Source organism: Gopherus flavomarginatus, chromosome 1 (assembly GCF_025201925.1).
Source record: "Gopherus flavomarginatus isolate rGopFla2 chromosome 1, rGopFla2.mat.asm, whole genome shotgun sequence".
NCBI lineage: Eukaryota > Metazoa > Chordata > Testudines > Testudinidae > Gopherus > Gopherus flavomarginatus.
This window is the reverse complement of record NC_066617.1, coordinates 193,750,024-193,775,976: the sequence shown is the minus strand read 5'-3', so window position 1 is coordinate 193,775,976 and position 25,953 is coordinate 193,750,024. Positions and strand designations below refer to the sequence as shown.

General features: G+C 40.6%; 1 protein-coding gene across 2 annotated transcripts in view; it reads right to left on the bottom strand.

The window, feature by feature from the left end:
- The window catches only part of NCAM2 (neural cell adhesion molecule 2), a 561,732-nt gene extending 537,740 nt beyond the window's left edge, over nt 1-23,992 (bottom strand). For both annotated transcript variants that reach the window (XM_050957625.1, XM_050957634.1), the window contains exon 1: nt 23,800-23,992. In XM_050957625.1, coding sequence (XP_050813582.1) covers nt 23,800-23,851 — 52 coding nt within the window. In that variant the 5' untranslated portion in view covers nt 23,852-23,992. The remainder of the gene's footprint in view (nt 1-23,799) is intronic.
- Between the last annotated feature and the right edge of the window lie 1,961 nt (nt 23,993-25,953).

The following is a 25,953-nucleotide window of genomic DNA, read 5'->3' as shown; positions in this document are numbered from 1 at the left end:
TCTTGCACTCTCATCCTCTCTCTCCCTCTCTTTTGAGATGTTAAACAGTCTGAATATTTTTGTGAATCGAAAATATACCCGAATACTATTTCATGAAAACAGTTCCTTAACTAGTTAACTGGTCAAAATTACACTGAAACTGTATTTGTTACAGCTGACATTCAAAAGTTAATCACTGGCATAGATTTGGCATCTATCCCAGTACAGAAAAAGGGACGTATGGATTAAAACTACTTTGCATTCTGGTCAGAAACGCTCACTAGCAACTTGACAACGAAGAACTTGGACTCAGAAAGGATCTTTTTCATAGTATTGCATTAAGGGCTGGAGATTAAATACGAAATCCACCTTGTCAAAGTGACAGATTTGCTCTGGAAAAGTTAACAATTAAGATTAGAAAAAAGATATATATATATATTGCATGTGACATATCAGTTTGTAACACAAAGAGGGATGTCCTTGTTGAGCAAGCCATCTTAAAGCAGAAGCAACTGTATTTAAGTTCAAACAGAAAAAGGAAGTTTAAATTTTACTCAGATTTCTTTCATCTGCAGAAAATGTTTACTCAATACACAACGCTAACAAACACCCACCACCCCCATTCCCTTACAATCCTCATGAAAACTCCTGTTTCTGCCTATGGTGAATACAGGTTATGGAACATATAACTGCAAAGCTTAAAGACTTTCAAATGTAGTGTTAAAGTTAAAAATCTTTCCAAAATTCAAACTTGCATTTTTGGGGATTACTGTACTATCTACAATGCTGAGTGGTCTAGGGACATAAATCAGCTGAGTGCTCTTCCGGGCTCTACCCCTGATTCACTTTGTATCCATGGTCAAGACCGATTACCTTTCCGTGCAATCATATTACTCAGGTGGAAAACAGTGTCAATATTCACCATTAAACTTAGAGGTGGGAGACAGATTATGTCTCCCTAACCGTGTACAGGCAGGGAGTTATTCTGCCTCAGTGCACCTATGTGGTGTGGGGAGAAGAGGAGAAGTCTTTCTGCTTTCCGGTAGTACTCAGCACATGACAAGAGTGACTGGTATTACTTCTGGAAGCTCTAGAGCAGTGTTTTTCAAACTTGAGTTGCCACTTCCAGCAGCTCCCATTGGCCTGCAGCAGCGAACCGCGGCCAGTGGGAGCCGCGATCAGATGGATGGGGCAGGTAAACACACCGGCCCAGCCCGCCAGGGGCTTTCCCTACGTAAGCGGTGACCCCAGTTTGAGATAAACTGCTCTAGAGGCCCTGGAATAGGTGTCTCTGTGTGGGACAAAGGCAGGTCACACACACTGGTGGGCACTAGCATGGCTATAGCAGGGGACACATTACAAAATACTCTCCTCATAACATAGGAGGCATTAGTGAAATCCCTGCCCCACTGAAGTCACTGGAAGTTTTGCTATTAACATCAGTGGAGTCAAGATGTCACTCATTGTTCTTTAGCCACCTCCATTTAGGTGGCCCATCATCATCTTCAGTGTAGCTCATCTGAAAAAAGCATAAATCAGCCTTTATTATTTTGCAATCCTCAGTTGAAAGTTCCTAGGTAAGTAATATATTTACGATTGTTGTTATACGGCTAATTCCAAATAGCACATACATTGAGGTGAAAAAACTTAGCTGGGACTCAAAGCCATGAGTTTGTGAAGCCGGGAATTGGCAGAACATGCTGAAGGAAGGACGGTTATCTCTAAAATGTCCTCAGTTATAAGCATGAGCAGCATGCGCTCCACAAGCAAAGGTGTATCACAGATCCTCTGCCAGCCACCCCAAAACTTACCAAATATGCAATACAGGCTGTTCTGAAAACTACCGTGACATAGGGGTCCCATAATGAACCTTCTTTGGCAATCTGCCTCTTGTTCCTGTTCCCGCTAATAATTCCTCTTCTCCTATCACCAAGCCCTGACCTGAAATAGTTTATACTGATATTTACAGAGCTTCTCCAGTTTGTTGCAGTGGATGTTCTGTATCATGTGAATATAGCTATGGATGGAACACACCCATTTTCTCTCTGATTTCTCCTTTGTGTAAGGAGATATTTTGGAAATGTGTTGGAGCTGGTATTCCAGAACTCTCTCTGTATCATAAAATGAGGGTGAGAGCATCCACCTGGATAGTAACTTCCACTTTTGTAGGCAACTATTCACTATTCGGTTGTATGTACAAGGTTCCTCCCAACATGCCCTCTTTTAAATAAAAGTATTCTCTATCAGTTACTTTCAGTATTTCCTTGATTTTTCTAATCAAAATTGTTATGGCTTTATTGTTTATTTCTTGAACTAACCTCACCATTAGGATAAGATCTAGCAATTACATAATGTGTACATTTTTTTAAAAAATCCATAGGCCTCAAAGCAAAATACAAAGATGGCCATGCATGATCATCCCTATTTTAAATAAAGAGAAACAGTACCTCATAGTGCAAAAGTGACTCCAAAATGACCGATTTGACAAATCGGTACAGAATAGGGAACAGAACTCAAGTATACTGATTCCTAGTTCAGCAACTTTAGTAATAAGGCTTGTTATAGAGATATACAACACCCAGGTTGCTGGGGTCAGAGGGGTCACCGGGGTCAAGAGGCTGCAGAAGGGACGAGTCCACCTGGGAGGCAGGAGAAGGAGGTAAATGGGGCTGTGGAGTGGGAGCCAGGGGCTCAAACGTGTCTCCTCTCCACCTTCCCAGCAGCATGACTCCTACAGTGCCGCCGCCACTCCACCTGCTGATGCTCTGCCTGCTGAGCAGCCACCCACTGCTCAGGGAGCTGTACTTAAAGGGTGCCAAAGAAAGTTCACCGGGGTGCCATTTTCCCTAAGGCCAGCCCTGGAGAGATACAAAAGTACTAGTAGGCTCAAAATATGACCTCCCTTTTTCTCATATAACCTATTCCAAAAAAATGATAAAATGTTAGCAGTCCAAAAGTCAAGACCAACCTGTAATAACAAAATGGTCTTTTTTCCCCACAGAGGGAAAACAATTTGGTAAGGAGACAGAATTTGCTTTCATCCTTCAAAGAGATAAACCATGAGCGATTATTTCAAAACTATGAAAAACAATCTTGACTGTTTCCTATTTTATTGTAATTACGGCTACAGAGCCAGAGTACTGAGCTGAGTGCATAAAGCAACGTTTGTATCAAGGTCTTATGAAAACTCTGGCAATTTTTCTTAGATTTCCCAGCAAAGAGAGTGTTTGCTTAGTTGTTTTTTAAATCAATGACTACTCAGAACAGACTCAAGAGGATATGCTTCAGAATATAAGAGATATACACTTTTGCATGTCCTGTGCTTAGTCTTTTTACTAATGTAGAGACGGCATTTAATCAGACATTAATACACATATTTTGGGCCAACTGCAGTCTTGGGAGTAGCTGCACTGGAGAGGACTTTGTCCCCTGGGGCAGGGCAGTTGGTGATACTGCCAGGGTCCTCCCTTGGGTACTCTGCAATGGGAGGGGAGATTTAGGTTCCAGGTGGGTCTCCACAGATGGCCCAGGAGGTGTGCTGAATCACCACACTGACCAACCAGTCTGGCCTCAATTCCTTCATGCAAGTTTCAAGTCCCCGGAGAAAGAGGGCTCTGGGAGTGGAGGATATTCTTTGCTACCAGAGACTGAAAGAGTGAGATTAGTATCCTAATCATCACCTTTGTTGCCAGTTTTGCTACTATGTCTTATCACAGTGGTTCTCAACCTGGGGTCTGGGGCCCCCTGGGGGGACCACTAGAAGGTGTCGGGGGGGCACCAAGCAGGGCCAGCATTAGATTTGGTGGGGTCAGGGCAGAAAGCTGAAGCCCTACCACATGGGGCTGAAGACCTGAGCCCTGACCCCCACCAGTGCCGAGCTGAATCTGAAGCCTGACTAACTTAACTTTGTGGGGCCCCATGTGTCATGGGGCCCAGGAAGTGCCCTGCTTGCTGTCCTCTAATGCTGGCCCTGGTTTTATATGCAGAAAAACAGTTGCTGTGGCAGAGACAGACTGTGGAGAGTTTTTTTAAAATAGTATGTTGGGGGGGCCTCAGAGAGCAAAATTTTGAGAACCTTTGTCTTGTCATATAACAGAGGCAGGATGATCTTGTAGTTAAGATACTATTGTGAAAATCAGAAGTCCTGGGTTTAAATCCTGCCTCTGTAACCTTGGGTAAGCAGTTAGTTTCTCTTTGTTTCATTTCGCATTAATAAAATGGGTAGATTAATAGTTCCTTTCTCCTACCCTTTGTGTGTCATGTCTATTTAGACTGTAAACTCTACAAGACAGGGACTCTGTCTCAAGAGGTGTTTGTACAGTACCTACAACAATGGCCAGCAATTTCAGCGGAAGCTTCTCAATGCCACCATAATAATATAAATAATAATACAATAAACTAAATAGACCATGAACACAGAAACAACTAATCTGACTATGCCACAAATGTTGCTGATTTGCTTCTAAGTTGGTAAAATGTTATCACAATTTTATGTGCAGAAAAATAGTTATCCTTCAGGACAGCTAAGAAAAAAAAATCCAGGCTTGATTTTCTTCATTAATATCACAGTACTTCACACTTATAGTGGCTTTTATGTAAGAATATCAAACCACCTGACAAAAAGTTGCTAAGTACTTGTATTCCCATTTTACAGATTATAAAACCGAAGCAGGCAGGTGAAGTAACTTCTCCCACTGTCACGTCCTGTGACCTAGGGTAACTAGGAACAGAGCTCAGGTTTCCTACTTCCTAGTTCCTCTGCTCCAACCACTATGAAATGGTGCCTCCTTTACCTCCTTTTTGAAGTATTTCTTCCCTATTAATAGGTCCTCTCTTTTCATGTCAACAGCTGGATCGAGATCAAGTTATTCCTCTGTTATTATGCGGAACATCAATGGTTATCTTGATCACAGATGATGCAACAATTGGTAATTTAACAAACCTGAGATATTTCTTATAAGAGGGTACATTTTCTTTGCTGTCTAAAGAACATCACTTCTTAATTGGCTCACCACATAACTGGCTAGCATATATATTTTAAGAAAAATAGTAAAGAACTTTATATATATATAGCCCTTTGAATTGTATCACTTAGAACTTGTAGTGCCTTTCCATTAGGGATATCAAAACACGTCCCAAACATGAACGAAGCCTCACAATATCCCTGTGTGCAAGTATTATTGACCTGATTTCTAAAAAGGAAGAAGGTGGCATAGAGAAGCTAAATGAAAAAAGTCACATAGTCACTCAGAGTAAGAGCTGGGGCAAAAGCCAGAATTCCTGACACCCCCTCTTGCGCTCTACTCATTAGACAACGATCCCTTCCTAAATATAAGTTTTGGACTTAGATATGAAACAGATTCCAATTTTGTTTTGCTTTTAAACAGAAATTATGTGAATTGTTTAGATTGGCAGTGGTGCATCTACAGCCCCAGGTGACATTTGCTGGCTAAGGTGGTGTGTAAGCCTGACCCTAGTAGAGGATGTATTAGGTAGCTCTGTGGTTTTCCCCATTTCATAACTGCTTTTTGTCTCTAGGACTGAGTGGCCTGGGAAATGGTGACACACTCCCAATACTTTCATATCGCAGTCATACCAAGTCAAATCCAGTCTGGGGCTGCAACCACAAAGTGCCTTCCAAAATGTTACTCTTCGACTCTTAATATATGAATACTAATAATTTGGTACAATAAGTTATGTGGACAGTCTCACAAAAATGTCATATATTAAGTAACTAATAAAAAGTAGAAATGTGGTCTATGTGGAAGTCAAGACTGGCTGGCACTACAATTAGTATTTTTAAAGATGGTCCAGTGGTTAGGGTACTAGACTAGACTTGAGAGACCCCTGGATTCAACTCCCTTTTTTGTCACAGATCTCCTGTGTGACCTTGAGTAAGTCACATATCTCTCTGTGCCTCCGTTCCCATCTCCTTACCTCTTAGGCGTGTTGTGTGGATAAATACATTAAAGACTGTGAGGAACTCAGATACTATGAGAATGGGGATCATACCTAAGACAGATAATTTTAGTCCTCATGAATGATATTGGATGGACAGGCCTGGAAACTGTGTTTCTTTATTTATATATAGTAGAGTACAACTTCTTATTGGAGGAATGCAAGCTCCCCACACCATCCTGCAATATTGATTCTGAGACACCACTTCTAGCACTAAGGAAGGAAAGATTCCACTTTCGCTTAGTCTTTGGCGTCTCTCCTAAGACTAACAAACAAACAACAACAATGATGTCAGTTATGAGTGTTATTTCAATAGCTGGACAACCATGCATTAAAAATTGGATAGAGATCACCTACTTTCAAATAGACTTTATCTCTTTCCTATACCGTGGGAAAACAGGTTATATTTATTTATTGTAATTATTACAGCAGATCAAGCACTAACTTTCTCACTTAAACCAGCTGTTTTGATGCCACTTGGGCCTGTGGATCACTAATGTACTACTGTAACACCAAACCAGCCCTCCTATATCTAAAAGGTGAACAGCTTTGAACTAGATGATTTACCTCCATTAGAAAGAAAATAATACTGCAGAAAAATAAAGCTCAGATAATGCAGTTACATTGTATTCTGTCCATAAATGGAAGCACAGCTCAAAGGAGAGATTTGTGTCAAATGCGTGTAGGGCAAAGCTCAAAGTCAACTCAGTAAATCTTTGAGAATAACCACACCACACCCCCGAAATGGGGGGAACATTGTCGCCAAAGGAAGGCAGCAGTGCTTTATGGCAGAGGAGAGGGGGCGAAAGGAGGTCAGAAACTGCTGCAAAACGTGAGCGGTGGTCAGCTTTTTGCACTGACTTCCCCCCCACAAGGAATGTGAGGTCGGAAGGCTATAAAGGTGTAAGCCCTGAGTGTTGAAAACCCTTCTTTTCCCCCACACAGCAGGCCTCATGAGCTGAGGGATGGAGATGCTCATGGGAAAGCATCCACTCATGCAGGTGGACAGGCTGTGTTTGCTAGTGGGACAGTCAGCAGTGCTGCACGGCAAGTGGTCAGTGAAGTTGTTTCTGAGTTTGTCTCAAAAGCACTGCATATCTTTCAAAGTGTACGGGGTCACCCAGAACCAAGATGCTTTTTTCCACTGAACCCAAGAGATGAGGTGACGCTAATTCCAGGGGTGAGTATGACCTGCAACAGACAGAGGTTTGGGGTGGGACTGTTGGTACAGGTGATAGCCTGCCTTGCGGTGTGGTAATGACTGACGATTGCAGGGGCCTCAGTGAGACGTGGGGTCTGGGCTCAAACTGTCTCTCTGTGAGTTTACCTAGGGGGGACAGGAGTGGGTCTAGCAGGGTAATAAATAGTCTGGGCCTGGGAGCAGGAGTCTCAGAGACCCATGGCAGACCCAACTGGGGGGGTGCATCCCTGATGGGAACATTAATGGTGATATAGAGCTGCTTCAAGCTCATTTGCAATTGCTGCAACAACTTCAGGCATCTCTGAGTGAGAGGTCTGGACAGGGTAAGCCCAGCATGAGCTCAAGTTTGGGAGGCAGGAGCTGGGCAGGTGGGGCAGTGCCCCCGCATGGGTACGGAAGCCCCGGTGGGGATGAAGCCCCTGGGTACATTTTGACTCACCAGCTTTTAGGAGGGCCGGGGAGGTGCAGGGAACTGAGGATACTCCATAAAAGTCAGTCCTGAGTACAGTTATGCCGGGGTGGCTGACCCCATGGGAGTTCACCTGCTCAGTACAACTAAGGATGAAGTCCTGAGAGGGGAATACATGGACATATGATCCTTGTTGCATAGGGAGGTGTTGACAGAGAGTAAGCCTGGGCAGAGCAAGCGGAATAGGGAGCTGCCCAAGCTGCCAAGCATATGGGAAAACTGGGAGGCTGCCTTCCTTATCTATGCAGGTGTGATAGTACAGGCTTACCCAGAGAGAAGCCCTCCCTTGTTTAAGTGTATGGACACAATCAGGCGGGCATACAATATGTTTAAGGGCATGTCCTCTCTTAATTATGATGAGCAGTTTCGATTGAAGGCAGCAACATAAACTGGGATCTGGTGGGACATACCTCGTCACATACTGGGACTGGAGTGGATGACTCCAAGGGGACCAGGAGTTCACACAGACAGTAGCTGGTTCATCCTACAGGAAGCTCAGAGGGGCTGAGTCATGTAATTATATTTGTGGGCATTTAATGGACAGTGGTTGTTTTCACAGCACCTGTACATTTAGGCCCGCTTGCGAGACATGTTTTGGGACCTATTCAGCCCATTCTTGCCAGAGCGGTAGGGGACAGTCATAAGGAGGAAACAAGATTGCGGGTAGCTCAAGTGCCAACGACAGCTTTGGCTCGGTTGGAACAGGTTATGGGACACAGAACACAAGCAGGGGAGAGGGGCAAGCTGGGTGCAGTGCAATGGGCACGGGCACCAACACCAGTTAGGACAGAGGTGCTAAGGGTTCTCCTCTGAGATTACCCTAACAAAGCAGATGGAGCACATTTGTGGGAGGGATTTACTGTGGGATTTGAGATCCCCTTTCAGGGAGTAGGACCCACATGAATCCAAAAAAATTGAAGTCAGTGTTTGGGATGGGACATATTGTTCAAGAAAAGATTACACAGAAATTAAATGAGAGCAGGGTGGCAGGACCATTTGATCAATTACCTGTACAGAACTTAAGGGTTTCCCCCAAGGTTTGATCACCAAGAAGACTCCAGGGACATACCGATTAATTCATCACCTCTTGTACCCATGAGATGGCTCTGTTAATGATGGCATAGACCCGGCGCTACATTCATGCGCTATTCCTCCACTGATGAAGCCATTTGTATTATTAAGTCTTGTGGCCTGGGGACACTAATGGTTAAGTGTGATATCAAGTCTGCTTTTTGACTGCTGCTGGTGGATCAACTGAATTCTGACCTTTTGGGTTTCTCTTGTGAGGGACAATTTTGTTGTGACAAGGCTATGCCCATGACCTGTTCGATATCCTGTTCAGCATTTGAAAAATTTAGTACAATGTTGCACTGGGCAGTGGTGGAGGCAGCTGGACTATGACAAGTGGTGCATTATTTAGATGATTTTTTGTTTGTGAGACAAGACAGGTCAGATGAGAGTATTTATCTGTTGGACACATTTCAGGTCCTGGCTAAACAACTGGGGGTAACCCTAGTGGAAGCAAAAACAGAGGGCCTGTCCACTACATTGACCTACCTGGGGATCGAGCTGGACACCAGAGCGGGCATACTGCGACTCCCTCAGGATAAGCTTCTGGAGCTATTGAGATTGCTCAGGAGAGCTGTAGGAGCCAAAAAACTCATGCTGCAAGACATGCAGTCTATTCTGGGGCACCTGAACTTTGCCTGCATAGTTGTTGACATGCGGCAAGCATTTTGTGCCTGGCTTCTGGTGGCAACTGCAGGCATAGCCAGGCCACACCATTACATACGAGTTAAAGAGATGAAGGAAGACTTGAAGGTGTGGGAATGTTTTTTGAGTCAATGTAGTGGGGTGTCCTTGTGGAGGGAGTAATGGTTATTACAAGAGGGTTTAAAAATCCATTTGGATGCTTTAGGGGTACAGGTTTTGGGGTGTGTTTTATCAAGGCAGGTGACGTGCCCAGAAACAGCCTGCTATCTGGACGCAAAATGAGGTTGTGCATGATACGACTTTCCTGGAATTCTTCCCCATTTTAGTTGCAATGGTTATTTGGGAACCACAGCTGGCTAATTAAAGGGTGTGTTAAAGGTGTGACAACATGGTAGTGCTACAGGTTATCAACTGCCAAATTTAAAGATCACACACGTTTATGAAGTTAATGAGTTCTACAATGTTTAAACTTTAACATCTGTTTTCCTTCCAAGCACATGCCAGGGATGAATAATGGCACAGCATATGCCTTGTCTCATATTCAGTTTGACAGATTTCATGAGCTTGCACCAGGAGCTAGCAACGAACCCAAGCAGATGACGCTGGCTTTATGGAGCCTCAGCATATGATGTTGTCAGTGGCATAGAAAATTCTTGGCTCCGGGCACACAGCTCAGCTAAAAAATAAGTTTTAATGAGTTCTTCCATTTCAGGATCTGGAATGCTGGTCACAGATACTGCCCACTACAGAAGGGCGTGTGTTGCGATACCTGATCATTGACAACCCAGCTGCTGGCGTCCTTGATGATCCTGGCATAGTGCAAGGGACAACAGGTTCTTTTAGGAGAATGGGGCTTCACCTATTTGAGCTGCTATAAAAGAGGCCATTGGGAGATGTCTGGGAACCCGACTGGGTTTGTGGGGGAAGCAGCCAAGCTAATTGCTGGCACCTCCTGGTGACAGATATCCAGTCCAGGTACTCCATAGGGAAGGTATCCAGTGACCAGATAAATGGCCTGGTAAAGCACTTAAAAGGAGGTGCTGGATAAAGGAACAGAACAGGGGAGGGAGGCTGGGGATGGTATGATTGGTTGGTTTCCAGCCATAACACTCTCCATTCTTATAGCCCACCTTAACCCTCCTATGAGGGGGGTGGATGGTAAGGTCCAAGCCATGGATTGGCTGGGGACTTGGATGGAAAATGAAGGGGGTGGAAGCCCCAAGTAACGATTTGAATAAACATGCATTTGCCTTCACTGTACACTTTATCTGCTGAATAGTCCCAGACATCAAATAAAGTTGCAGCCTGATTAAAACCCATACCAAGTGTCTTCTGTCCTTCTTCCAGTATAGCCAAAGTTAACTATTCCCACTCCGTTCATACTTGATCTGAGACATTAGTCCCCAAATGTAATATATAATGTAATAAGTTGTATGACAAAATGATCGTGACAAATATTAAAAATGCACAAAAATATTTAATTCACAATATCTTACTCTTTTTAACAAAATTATATATATATATATATTCTTGTTACATACTCTAGATGTATCATATTTTTATTTATATATATATATATATATATATATATATATATATATATATATATATATATATAAATAAATAAAAATATGATACATCTAGAGTATGTAACAAGAATATTTGTGTGTGTTAAAAACTATTTTCCTTTGCTGAGCAATCTTGCTAACAATTACTTAGAAATAGTTATTTTCGCTCGATTGGTAATTCTTTATCCTGGTTATCTACATTTACAGAGTAAAGAGACGTATCTGGAACTTTATACTCTCTGGAGTTACCTTTCAGTGAGTTTAGTAAACAAGCATGTTAAAAAGTGGCCTCTAATTGTCTAAACATGCTGTAATGAAACCAAATCACTGAAAAATTGGGAACATCAGTATATATTTACAGAGAGAAAATGTTGTAAAAGGAATGTGAACTGAAGATACAGAACATATATTTGTGAAACCAAGTGAGACTTGTGAGAAATGCCATGATACTGCAACTCTTATAAAAGTTTGACAATCTCTCATCTTAGCATATTTTTTAGATGCAAAAAGGTTACCCTACAAACAACAGACACATATAATAGAGACTGACATCACAGAAAATGACATCTGCACAGTGTTCACTCTGTCTCCAGGAAATAGTCCTATTGATCTCTGTTTAAACCTTAACGGGGAGAAGTTCTTATGACAAAAACACAACCCATAGTTAAGCACAGAAGGATAAGCTTGATGCATGGTATGCAAGACAACGGTGGTCTTCCAGTGTTAATACTTAAATCTTTCAGAACCATAATGAAAAACATTATGTGCTCAAAGTACACTTGAACTGTACAAATATGATAAGAATAAGATTCTGCCTTCCAAGTTTGATGTGTCCCTTCTCTGGCAGACCTCTTCATGTCCTCAGACATGCTAAGGTCTCACAAGCTGTGCCTTGAGCTCTCCTCAGATTTCTTTCATGTGCTGCTGATTTTCAGATTAAATATTCACAGATAAAGTTATAAAATTCATTTATGCACTATCAGCTTTTCCAACATTGTTTTTATTAGTATAAATAGGACACCTCTCCATAAATGTCCACATCTATGGGTTAATATAGCCTTCTGTTAGATCACCAAAACCTGCAGCTAAGTCCTTTGAGTTGCCGAGCAACCCCCAGAGATTTTCCTCTTGAATTTTACGTGAGTGGAGGATACTTTGCGCCCTTCAGAATTGGACCCGTTCACATTCATATGGTGACCAGATGCTCCGTTACTAAAGTGACAGTCCCATTTTTGGGACTTTTTCTTATACAGGTGCCTCTTACCTTCCACTCTCCACCCCCACCACCATCCCCTGTCCTGTTTTTTCACAGTTGCTATCTGGTCACCCTACCCAGAATCCTGAAAATAGTCACAAGGACATTCAAGTTGCGATTAAGTAGTATAACTGTTCCGTATAAAACAGAAGACATTTTGAATAAGGCTTACATAGAAATGTATCTAAAGTGATAGCATCATGATGTATTCTCCTTTTAAAAACATACACACAGAAAAGGATACTTCTATCTAGCCTGACCTAGACCAGACTGGGTATAAGAAAGGAGACATTCCACTTTCAAAAACAAAAGGCTCAAATGGGGAAACAATCCCTTCTTATAATTTATCTAGAGATGTATAAACTTAAATTACAAACAAAACCTGAAATCTGAAGGATGACCTGGTGACTTGCCAATTCAACCACAGAAGGTGAGATCTTGCAAAAAAAGTCAGGAGCAAATGTAAATTTCTTCCTGCCCAAAAAGTCAGGATTGACAAAGCGGCACTAAAGCAGAATGAGAGATGACAACCTTGGTGCAGAGATGGTCTTCTTGTTCTTGTGTTTGTAAAGTACCTCGTTCAGTGGGGTGCTGGTGTATGACTAGGGCCTTAAGGCAGTACAGAAATACAAATAAATAATAATAAATGTATAAGAACTGCCTGTTTTCTAGATCTGGTCAAAAAGTTTCATTGGAACTGAGAAAAATACCACAAACAAAACAAGAAACGGAAAATAGCTTTTGTCGGGCTATATCAAAAGAAGGGCAGGAGACACTTGATATGGATTTAATCAGGCTGCAACTTTATTATTAGATATCTGGGACCACCTGGCAGATAAGAGTGTACAGTGCAGGTAACTCTGTGTTTAGTCAAATGACTCCCTGCCATACCAATCATAGGAGCCCTGAACCACCACCACCACCCATTCCATTCCTTTAACCAACACCTCTTTTTAAATCCTTTTATGTTCTAGGCAATTTATCTGGTCACTGGATGCCTTCCCTCTGGGAATACCTGCCCTGGACACGTGCCCCACACTTACAAAACAAGTTGCAACATATCACCTAACCATCTTTTCTCCTCACCAGAAAAGGTCCTCCCTCACACCCACTGTGGGGAAGGTGACAAAACCCCACTCCATTGAAGCCAATATGCTGTGAGGGAAAATCCCCAGCCCCTCTAAAAAGGAGTAACTAGTGCAATGCCCACAGCAGATCCTAACCAAACCTGACATTTGAACCTCTAGGGGAGGGAAGGTGGGTGCTGCCTTGCCTGCTGCTTGGAGAAAGGGCTTCCAACTCCAGGGGCTTGCACTTTTAAAGCTTTCTGTCCCTTACATTCCCAGAGAAGAGTCAGTGCCACAAAACTGACTGCCACCCACCTTTCTGCAGTAGTTTCTGACCTCCTTCCCACCACTACCATAAAGTACTGTTACCTTCCTTTAGGAAGCCCGGACAACATTCCCCACCTGCTTCAGGTGCAGTGCAATCATTTTGTTAAAACAGAAAAATGTCAGGAAATGTCTGGGTTGCCATAAAATGTTAGATTTTCATCGAGAAACCAATTTCCCCCAACCTCCTTTTTTTTATACTTGAAAAAATTCAAAGAAATTTTTCTACAGGAACAAAATTGTTTTTCTTTTCATCAAATATTGTCACAGGAAAAAATAATTTCTCCAATCAGCTTTACTGTTAACATGTAACACAAAGCAGAATGAGAATCCAACCACCCACCCAGCTAATGGAAGGTAGCACAAACTGAGTATTCATAGAAGAGAATACAATAAAGAAAAGTTCCTCAGGTGTCAGTCCAGAGAGGTCTTTTCTTACACTCAGATGTCTGGAAGTGTGACAGAAAAAATACACACAACAAAATATATAAAACACACATAAAGAATAGTTTTATAAGCATCAACATGTTAGCAAATAGAATTTTCAGCTAATACCTTCGGCACAGAAATAATACTCAGGACAGGAATTTACTCCTGACAAAAATAAAGGATACTTATGCAATCTCATTTTGCTATGAATGGTAAAAACCAAGCTACTTCAACAATGAAGTTAGGAAAACTGTAAAAAATTTCCACTCTGAAAAAGTCCAACAAAGACAATAAACAATTGTAAAAAGAATCATATAAATCATACAGCATACATGATCAAAAATATTCACAGAATTCTAATACAAACCCATGGATTGGTGGGGGGAGAGGAAGTGAATTTTACCCAAGTGCTAAGAAGCTGTTGGACTCAATGCCTGGCACATAAATTGGCACAAATCCATTTAACATCCAATCATTCAGCCACAATGCTTCAATGACTTAGCAACATGATCTGAATACTGAATGTCTTAAAAACAATTTTGATGGGTGTTACAAAGCCATAGACCAAACAAAAATAATAATTAAAAAAATCCTCTGAGACATATACAAACCACAAACAGTGCATTTGCGTTGAAAGGTAAATTCCCCTACAAAAAAATATTCTACTTTCAAAAAAGCATTGACCTGGGTAATGATGAGCTAAAGCTGTTTAATGATTAAAAGACACAAAGGTCAAATTTTCTCATTTATTCCAAAAGTTGCATATAATACCTACAAGACCTATTTTATTTAGATTTTATAAACAAATAAAACATCTTCCTTCTAATCAATGAGCACGGTTTATCTCAAAAAGAACCAGTTTATTACATCAGCATGTCACTTGGTCCTCTTATACTATTATAGAGCACTAATGTTCTGGAGATACTCACTCACCCGAGAAGCAGTAGTATACCCACTATTTAGATTCCATAAAGATACAACTTGATCTTGATCTTGTATCCTTTACTTGAGATTTTTGCCTATTTACTTAAGGCGATTATGGTGCATATTATTCACAGCTGTGAATAGCTCCTGAAAACTGCAATTGAAACAACACCTGAATCTGCAAGCCTTACTTGAGAACAAATCTCAGTTTTGAGAGTGAGAGTTCTGTACATGGAAATATTGCAGTTTCATACCCAAAATTTAGTCAGCAGAGTTCCTCATGTTAAACAATTTCCCAAAATCACTAAATACGTACAGAAATAAATACAGCGTACATTCAGAATATATTACTATAGATTGTTCACATGAAAATAATTAGGATATGCATTTCAAACACTCAAAGCAGGGTGCTGACACTGACAACTCTACACTCATACAGAGTGTGTATGTGCATTATTGCATTTTATATAAGACCTTTTATTACTGATAATTCATGTTCAAGAAAAGACCAGCTTGACTTTCAGAGTATAAACACTGAAATTTAGAGAGGAAAATCATTTTTACTTATAAAGTGAACATCTCATACAGAGTCATCGAGAGGCAATAACACCTTGATATAACTGACTTTCATCTTCGTAATTTTCAATTATTTCTGTAAATACAAATCAATAATTTAATGTTGATTTTTCAGTAAAAGGAATTCCTTTCATTTATATCAAAATATAAATGCAATTAACAAGTTGAAAAGTGCTTGGAAACATGCAGGTATTTTACAAATGGAACATGAAACATTAAGAGCAACGGTCTGTAGTACTGAAGACCTCATATGAGGACTAGTAGCAGGGTCAGGCCTCAAATTCTCCACTTGTATATGCAGATACAACACCCAGTGACTTCAGTATGGATTGTACATGTGTATCAGAGGGGAGAATTTGACCTCATAACCATAATAGATGAATACAGTAATATCTGACTGTCCTAATCAATTATATCTGATACACAGCAGATGCTAGAGCAAAAGAAATATTATAATTATGTTATTTGCCAGAAAGTACTACTCAACAATGACTTTTTTTCTGCATATCTAAGGAAACATTATTTGAATGTGAAGTGCTTGGAAAAAGATGATTGTCAACAACTGATCACTATGCCCAAAAATTATGAAACAAAAAAGTTTATGTACAATTAGCCCCCTGGGCATCAACATAAAACAGAAGAGTCCATACATTGGCTGGCTGAACACTATTCTAACTATACTTCTAGTATCCAGTTCATAAACAATATGTGAATGTTCAGTGACTCCAAAGAAAACGGTGGGTACTATTTTATTTCTACCAATCATCCTTCAGCATCTCATATACAGAAACAAATATTTGATTACTTTTTGTTTATTTTGCTTTGATTGTTTAGTAAAAAAAGGACAGTACCTTTTATGTTATAGTTTAAGAAAAATTCTAGAGTTTGCATTATTCATGAGCAAAGGAGTGAACCACTCCTCTCTGTGATTTATTAAGGTAGCCATCCACGAGGTGCTTTGGAAACACCTGCATACAATCTGTACCACAAGGCTAGAAGTGCTATTATTTCTCATTGCTCTATACCTCTCTCCAAATACCTCATCTCCGTTTGAAATTCCTCATTTGAAACGTAAGCCAGATTTAAAGCCACCCTCACAAAGCACTAGACAACGTAGGCCAAATTCAGCCCTGCTGCAGCGCTCTTTAAATTAATGGATTTGAAACTGTCTACACCAGGTCTGAACATGGTCCAGTGTGATTTAATAATGAGAACAGTAATGGAAATTTGTTTCACTGTGGAATCCATGATACATTACAAAGACTGCTGTTTGAATACAACATTGAGGACACCATCATTTTGTCTAGTATAGTGCCAATCTACTTCAAGAATTTCAGTCTACTCAAAAACTACACCATTCTTCTTGGTATTTAAACTAGGGCTCCACTGTAAATATTCAGTGTAAACTTAACTGATTAGAAAAGGAAACTGCAGATGGGAGCAACAGAATATATTAATATTAATATCTTATATTTATGTATCATTTCTCAACCCAGAAAATTCTAAACAGCTTTACAAAATGATGTATCATTAAAGAACCACTTCACAAACTGCTGAAACGCATCCACCTTTGGTAGTTGTTTATGAATGCTCAGCAACATTGTACAACTGTTTAGAACAAGACATAAAAAATAATCTACCCAGCTGAAATTACATAGAGAATTTTAAGTAGGCAAAACACAAACAAAATTAGCCAGGATATAAAGGAAAAAGGCTGATCTGTTTTTCAGAGAAGTGTTTTGGTACTATTGATGACCATAAACCATCAGGATCCCATTTTTATATCTTCTCTAAAAGACATTAGTTGTCAGTTCTGACTGGGAAGGAATTATGCCCAAACCTACTGACTTATCAAAATCACTTCCTGCAGCATCCAGATTTGTCTTGGATGTTTTCTGTTGAAGTGCTGACCAGGTTAGACCTGAACCTGCTTACAATGTGAGAGCTGAGATCAGAGCCTGTCTTTAATATGGCTGCAGCCTTACTGAAAGATCAATGCATTATTTGACAGACATATTCAGAACAAAGTTCCTCTCTTAAACCTATTTCTCAACATCCCATTAAATCATACCAGAAATCAATAAACAATATATTTCTATTCTAAAAAAAAAAAAAGACAGATAAGGGAAAACATTACAAAAGTATTTTACAGTAGTTTGTTTATGCATAGGTGTCACATCTGCAGGGTAGAAACTGCAGATAACCCGAAATTCATCATATAGAAACACGGTTCAGTGCATAATCATTCCTTACTGAAATTAATCACATTGGAAACAAGAAGGAAATAATTCCTGTTAGAAGGCCAAGTCCTGTTTGTTATTCTCATATAGTCTCACGGAAGTCAATGGAAACACTCATCTGCCTAAAGTGAACAGGTTTTGGTCACGGCACCAATAATTTTCTAGAAATAAGTACAGTACACATAACTCACTTTGCAGTAGATCTTACTTTAGACTCAGAAGTTTAAGACTCTGCTTCAGTGCCAGGTCATTAACGTTGTAAATTCTGAAGCATAGGTGTATCACTATGAATGTTCTGTTAATTAAGTCCTTAAAGAAAGTGTGTTCCATAAACCACATCAAAAGTTATCCAGCTAGACGGGATCTTCCCAATCTATATTTCTTCAAATCCAAACTGTTCATTGTGGCTCCAGATCAGAAAGGTACTTGTGCAGGTGCTAGGGTCTGATCCAAAGCCCACTGAAATCAGTAGAAAGACTCCAATTAACTACTCTAGGCAGTAGATCAGCCCCATGAGGCTTCAGTGGAACTACTCACAGTCTGAGCAAGGGCTTATAAAACTATATTTGTCTGTATATATTTGTTATGGTTTCTGTTTTACAAAACAATAGAAACTTTTCCAACAGAAAAGATAAAACACGTATGATTTTTGCTTGGTAATGTTGCTTTTTTTTTCAGGGGGCAGTGTTGGTTTTGGCAGGGCTTTGGTTTTGGTATGAGCAGGGATGGTGTCCCTAGCCTCCATTTGCCAGAAGCTGGGAATGGAAGACAAGGGATGGATCACTTGTTGATTATCTGTTCTCTTCATTCCCTCTGGAGCACCTGTCATTGGCCACTGTCAGAAGACAAGATACTGGGCTAGATAGACATTTGGTCTGTGTAAGAAAACTATTCAAAATACCAGTTTGTTGAAGTGAATGTAGCATTATCTTGTTGAAGCTGGCCATCATGAGATTACTGAAGTAATACCAAATAGTGTTCTAAATGCTGAACTTCTAATTGTAAATTATTCTGAGTTTAAATTTAGCCACTGAAAATTAAATTATTTTATTAACAGCCTAGAGGATAAAGTTGTGGGTGGTTGTTGTTGGGTTTTTTTTAAGATTTAGCTATCATAATTAATCAAATCTAAAATGCCTGATATTAATAAGATACGTTTAACATGACAGGCATAATTTTAGTCACTCAGCCTTAAATGTGCCTTCAAAAATCTGGAACTACTACAATTTAATATAATATCCACATTTTTTCTTGCCAAGCCACTTCACTTTGTGATCTTCAAAATCATTAAAATTGGCCCAGTCCAATAATCATAATTTGTAATATGAGCAACCCTAGGATATGCTTCATTAACCACATTATCCTAATTTTATAAATTAAATAAATGTTATAAAATCAGAAATGTTCTTTAAGATGAGATGGGACAGATCCTTAGCTAGAATAATTTGGAACATTTCATTCCTAATTTCTGGATATAAAGGACTATCTGAATTCCATAACTGACTGAAATGTGTCCTGGTCTCCCATATTGCACCTTACAATGCAGGTACAACAGCATAATTAGCCACAAATTGTAATTTAAACAAAATTATAAGTCATAATTTTCTAAAATGTCATCATTTTAATATCTTGACCTTTTGGAATGGGAATCTGTGGCATCAGCTGAATGTAAACTTCCTTCAGTAATTTAAGAAAACCATGTATAAACAATCACCAGGGCTGGACAACTTCTGTGGAAAGGTCACAAAAAAGGGAAATAAATATAATGTTCGTATTCCAAGGTCTTTTAAAAAAAAAGCAGGAAGTTAATTTTCTCTTGCAAGACATTTATAATTTGGTCATTTTTCTATGTTAACACACATCAAGTATAATAAAAGTATAATGAAATAAACAAACAACTCCCACTAGAAAAAAAAAACCACAACCATTAGTTCAAACTATTAGGAAGAATCAGTGTTCTCTCTCTGGTGCTTTATTCTATAGAAGACCTCCTGGGACTATCTCTACATTTTTTCTACTTTACAGCGCTGTTGCAAACTAACTTAAAATGCTTCCACCCTTCAAATACAGGGATGTTTGTTTGTTCCTTTGTAAAAAATGTTCAGTTTTCTCACCATCCACCTTCAGGTGACACTTCTGAAACAACCCCTGCCTTGGTAAAAGATCACTCTGTTGTATTTTCCAGGTATCCTTGTATCCACCCAAAATAGGACTCTTCCATCAGTTGGTAAACAGTAGACTCTCAGACATTCCGGGTTGGCTGCAATGCACTTGCTTTATAGGGAGATGAGGGTAGGAGTGTATTTTATTTTTATGTTGTTGCTGATGTTTTATAAATGTGTAACTGGGAGAGAAAGAAGATTTTCAAGGTACCAGAAGGCCCCAAAAACCTTGACCCAACCAGATGATGTTATCTGGGGTAAAATCCTGGCCCTACTGAAGTCAATGGTACAATTCCGATTGACTTCAGTAGAGCCAGTATTTCATCCCTGCAATCTCACTCAAAAAAAGACTCAGAAAAGACTATGTGACACATCTGGCCTCTATTTTGAGAGATGTTCTTGATTGATGAATAAACTCTTATTAGAATTTTCTGGAAGGAAACACTGCATGTGGCTAGCAGGAAACACAGCAGCAGAACAGATTAATTTCTGCATAGGCAACAGAGGTAAGAACTAAAAAAAAGCTTTTTTCCCCATATTACATCAGGAAAGGATGAAACTTCAAGCACAGGGAATGGCAGGGAAAATATTTGATACACATACAAATTCGTCTCTTACCACAGCATCATGTGTGGGTTTAAAATAACTGAAATTCGACCACAGCAGTTTTTGTATTCCAGCTTAATAAAAGCGAAGGATTATAGTGTGGCAACCCAGAGAAACGTCTCCTACCCATACCAGTAAAATTTTGAACAGTGACATCTTGAATGGTAACTGCTTCATTCACTATCAATCAGTGTCCATAGTTACTAGTAAAGATTGAGTAAGCCTACTCTCTTTTGTTCCCATATTTCCATACCTGATAAAAGATTAACTTATATATAGCCTAGTATTGTTGGGGGTATTTAGGGGGGGGTGGTTGTTTCTTCCCCCAGTACTAATTTAACGTGGGCCAGTCCACACTGGAAGGATTCTCTAAGCACCTATGAGAAGTGACAAAAAAAATAAATCTTTTTTAGTTGCAGTTTAAAGACATTGCCAGTGAAAAGGAACTTGCTCCTCTATGATGAAAGTTAGGAGTGGGAGTATTTGGCCTTGTTAGCTAATTATGACATTGATAAGCACTTAAGTTAGTCAGTTTTTCACTTCTGTCATTTGCTTGCAGTCAGCTGCTTAGTTTCAAAACGTTTTGACTGCTTAAAATGGAATACATCATCATTTCCTTTCCCCAATCTAACAGCACTTCCCAACGAAATAGCTTCAATCATGCTTCATAAAATCCACTGCAACTATATTGCTGGAAACATAAATCCTCAACCTAGCTTTTTAATATTTCTAAAGCAAATGACCCCAGTGATGGTTGACTGGCTTATTTTTGTATCCAGACTCCTTCTCTATTAAAAAAACATAACGTACAGATGATTCAGAATTTTTTTTTAAATACTCATGCTGATGATGTGAATGTCCTTGCTACTGCATCCCCAAATACTCAGACTGGGTAGAAGATAAATCCCAAGTGTCTACAGAGCAGCCTTTCAGACTGTGAAAGGCATTTCAAGAAATTCTTCAGTTTTTTTGTCATTTCCTTTGAGTAAACTTTTATCTATACATTCCTTGCCCAGACAGTATTTATTTTTCAGGAATCCATTTTTTTTCTCCCTAGCCACCTAAATAAAGAGATTTTCATTACACAGATGCTTCTCTCACTCCCATTCACCATTTATTGTAGCCGATTAAGGTTGTTTGTTCCTTCCACATCTAGAAAGTCTCATTCTCCCTGATTTTCTAATACAGTTCCCTTGCTCTACAAAAATAGTGGTTGTCTGTTGACAGTGCCACCAGATATTATATTATATATGCACAAAACACACACACACATACATACACACACCTCTCTCATTTGTCATTGTTAAAACTCTTGTTCAGCCTTCCTTAATGGTATTTGTAAATTTCACCCCACTGCCTAACTCCTGGTATTTGCAATGCTAGATTTCCAGGCTATGCAATCCTTTCCAAGTGCAGCTAGAGAATAATCATAATTTGCAAACTTGCTTTCTTCCATTCTCTGCTTTCCAGGCACTGCAAACACCATCTATATATCCTCTACACCTAGCTGGGTCAATGCAAATTCTGAGGGATGCTTCCCCCACCCCAGTATATGGCTATGGTAAAAATTCTCCAGACTGTTACTGAATTGTTAACTGTGATAGCTCCAGAGCTCACTCAGAGATGGTGAAAGCACAGAGGCAATTCTGCATAGTTCGACAGTGTCTGATGGCTCTTTGCTACTCACCACTTCTTAAACAAAATGTCCTATGTGACAGGAGCTTTAAACGTACAGTAACTGCAATTATGAGGGGATCTGCAGTTCTTTACAACCCCAATGCCTTTTTTTTAAGTGCAACAGTTTGCACAGGCACTTTACAAGCTAGTGAATAAAATCCCTCTGCCATAGATAGTCAATCCTAACCGCTCCCTAGTCTGTGTGTGAGTGCTGCTAATCTGCATCTGATTGTGTCACTTCTGCTCCTATGGCGGGGGAAGGGGAAATGAAGGCTTCACATCCAAAATGTCAAGCTGTGCTTGAAGAATGATAGAAGACAGACTCTCGCTCTCTTTCCTTAATACAGCCAGATACTAAGAAGGCAATCACCTGAATGGAGCTCTACCACCCCCTGCTGGCAGAAAAGCAGCAGAGGTGAAAACTGTCTGGAGCACCAGCTCCGACACTGTGCCTTAACTGATTTTTTTCTTTTTCCCCCTAAAAAGAATTGCATGCGACACACATACACACAATCATTTTTCACCAGGTCCTGGAATTTAGTGTGGTGATTCCAGATGTAATTTGTAGATCCTTGAACAGGGGACTAGGAGGGAAGGAAGAGAAATCTAGTTCAGTTTTAAATTAACACCAAAAACTTGTCTGAGCAGTTTGAAATAGTGTAATTAGTTTACACAAAGGGGAACGGTCAATGTGTCATAACCACAAGCACAACCCCTCCTATCAGTCCCCCTCGTCCCTCTCTCTCCCTAAAAGTAGAATAAACCTAGAAATAAATGTATAGGTAATATACAAAACACCAAATCTATATCTTAGGGTCAACTGCTGTACAATGTGAATATTTGTATTGAGGAAAATTAAAGCAAGCAGTACATACAGGTGTAATCTTAGTCTATTTCACTTCTCTCCAAACACCTGCCTTTTCAGCATTATTTTATTTTAAATGTTATACACACATCCCTATATCCGGACATATAGATACTCACACATTCACCTCACTGTCACAGATACCCTTCTTTACTGATCACAACAATTCGTTTCCACTTTCCAATAGACTGAAATGAACCATCCTCAGCCATGTCTTATTACAGAAGGAGAAAGATTTTGACAGGCAGGCTTCAAGTATTACTTCTCACTGACAACGGGATGCGGGGGGCGGGGGGAAAGAGCACAAAATCCTTTTTCTTACAAATAAAGCCCACGTTGGCTGCACACGAAATAGCAGACCTGAATTTCAAAACATGCATCGGTTTGAGGTTGTCTTTTTTTACTGATACAAACTCTTCCAAAAAAAAAAAAAAAAAAAAAAAAAAAAAAAAAAAAAAAGCAAACAAACCACACACACAAAACCAACAACCCAAAACACATTAATTATTAGGAAAAAAAGACAAGATCCCAAGCAAAGCACCTAAGTGCAGTTATCATCTTCCAGCTTTTTCTTTTCTTTTCCATCTAAATGACATTTTTTTTTCTTGTAGACATTTTTAAGCGATAACAAAATACAACTTTGGGGTGGTGGGAGAGGTTGAACAGGCTTTTTCCCCGATGGCCTTTGGGGTGAGCGATCTTTGCTTATTTTTGGTGACTGTAAGTAATTAGAGCGCATTGTGGTGTGGAGAGTAGCTAGGAAATGCAAGAAAGCCCCGCTCCTACCTTGCCCGCTACTGAGGAGCAATCCGAGCAGGTAGAGAGAGAGGCGGTTCATGTTCAGGAGCTCACGCTGGTGGACAGTTCCCAAGTTAGATGCCGGGCGCAGGAAAACGCAGCCGCCGCCGCTCTGGCCGCAGCTCCCGGCTCGCACGCACAGCCCGGGCAGCGCCGCTCGCCAAGTGACTGCCAGCGCCGCTCCGCGCCGCACTATATCAGCAGCGGAGGAGGAGGTGGGTAGGCGGCGATCGAGCGTGTATCCCTCCGCGTGCTCGGCTCTTTCACAGGCGCAGGAGCGGGGATTCCTCCGCCGATCAGCTCGCGGTAGCTGCTGCAGCTGCCGGGCACCCCGGGGGCTGGTGCAGCCTGGCGCGGGGCGGCATCGGTCTGGCCTGTCCGATGCAGCTTGGGGAAGCAGCAGCAGCAGCAGCAGCGGCGGCGGCAGCGGTGGCTGGGCTGAGGAAGCTTCCTGGGGGTTGCACAGGGCTGCGAGGCTGCTCCTCGCTCCCGGGAGAGGCGGGGGCGTTGCCGGCAAGGGGCGCGGGGCTGTGCGGCAGCAGGGGCACTAGGGGAGATGAGCAGCGCAGGGGCTGCAGCTCGCTCTTGGCTCGCAGCCGGAGCTCGCCTTTGCAGGAGGGCTTGTGCCTGTCGCCTGCGGGAGTCGAGCCAACGTGCGTTGGGCAGGGTGCGTGGGGAGCAGAGGTGGGTGCCTTTGGTCTTCCATTCGTGGGGCACGCTTAGGTGCTGGCGCAATGGGGTTCTGCTGCACCCCTGGCTTGAAGTGGTTCCCATCATATACAAGGTTTACAGTTTGGTTCAATGGCTCTCAGCACCCCAACTGTACAAATTGTTCCAACACATTGGGGGCAGGTGTGAAGGTGTTTGCGAGAGGCGTGCTTCCCCCCTCCCCTTGTTGTGAGCATAATGCTGTGGTTTGTCTGGGTCTTGTCAGCCTTTCTGTGTGTATTACAGTACTGTTATATTATTAGGCTGTGAGACATTTGGGAGTCTCATTTATGTTTTTAAAATGGCACAGATCTTTACACCTGTTCATTTACTTGTCTAGGAAATTTCCTGTTTTGACTATTTTTATTAGCGAAAAAAAGGGGGGGGGGATTCTCTACGATTTGTAGGAGTCTATTTTGAAACCATTCTACACTAAAGCATACAGCTTGCAGTTTTTACATTTCCTGAGACTGCAGTCAGTACAGTCTCATTACAGACCTTGCTCTATGAAGAGTTCACTTTCTTAAAAAAGAAGAAAAGACAGGAATTTTTAACCAGAATGACTTTGAAAAGGTAAAATTCATCCTATTCTTCATTGAACTTTGGACTCAGGAGCCTCATGTATGAACTGATCACCTTACCCTCTCTCTGATACATAATGAGAGATACAGGCAGATTTATTTTGACAGAGAGCTGTGATATGCAATTAACATAATTAACACTTTCATAATATTTGAGATCCTTTTCCCTCCAGCCTTTTATTTGGGGGAGGGAGTTGTTTATAGAAAACTAACCTAAAGTAACATGATAAATATCTTCAGCCTGACACTTGCTGGGAAATACTTATAAAAAAAATGGAGCTACAGGAAAGGAAGATCATACCATTAGCCAAACCTTGCTGGACACAACAAGAAATTTAATAAAACTGAATGGTTGCTTTTAGTGGATGACATTTAGAATTCTCAGAAATATATTCAGATAATATTAATAGAGAAAAAAGTGAGATACTTGTGGTCAGTGGTTAATCTTTACTGTATAAATCAAATAGGTAATTATTCTGAGGATATGCTAGGCCACCCTGCTCTTCCGGTGAAACATTTTTGGAGCATACATTACAAAATGAAAAAGAAGCAGCTTCTTGTACAATGAAAATGAGCTTGGTGACTGTCATTCTGTATGAAGTATTAGTGAAACCAATATATGGCAGGTTCAGTAGTCTGTGACTTCAATAGGCTATGGATCTAATCCAAGCCTAAAATGGAAGACTCCAATTGATTCCAATGGACTTTGGGCCCTGATTTAGGAAAGCACTTCAGCATATGTTAAATCCATATTTGTGTACCTTCCTGAACAGGAATGTTTTCCTGAAACACAGTCTTCGTTCCCAGCTAGAAAAGTAGACTTTGAGAAGAGGAGGGAAAAGTTACTGCACAA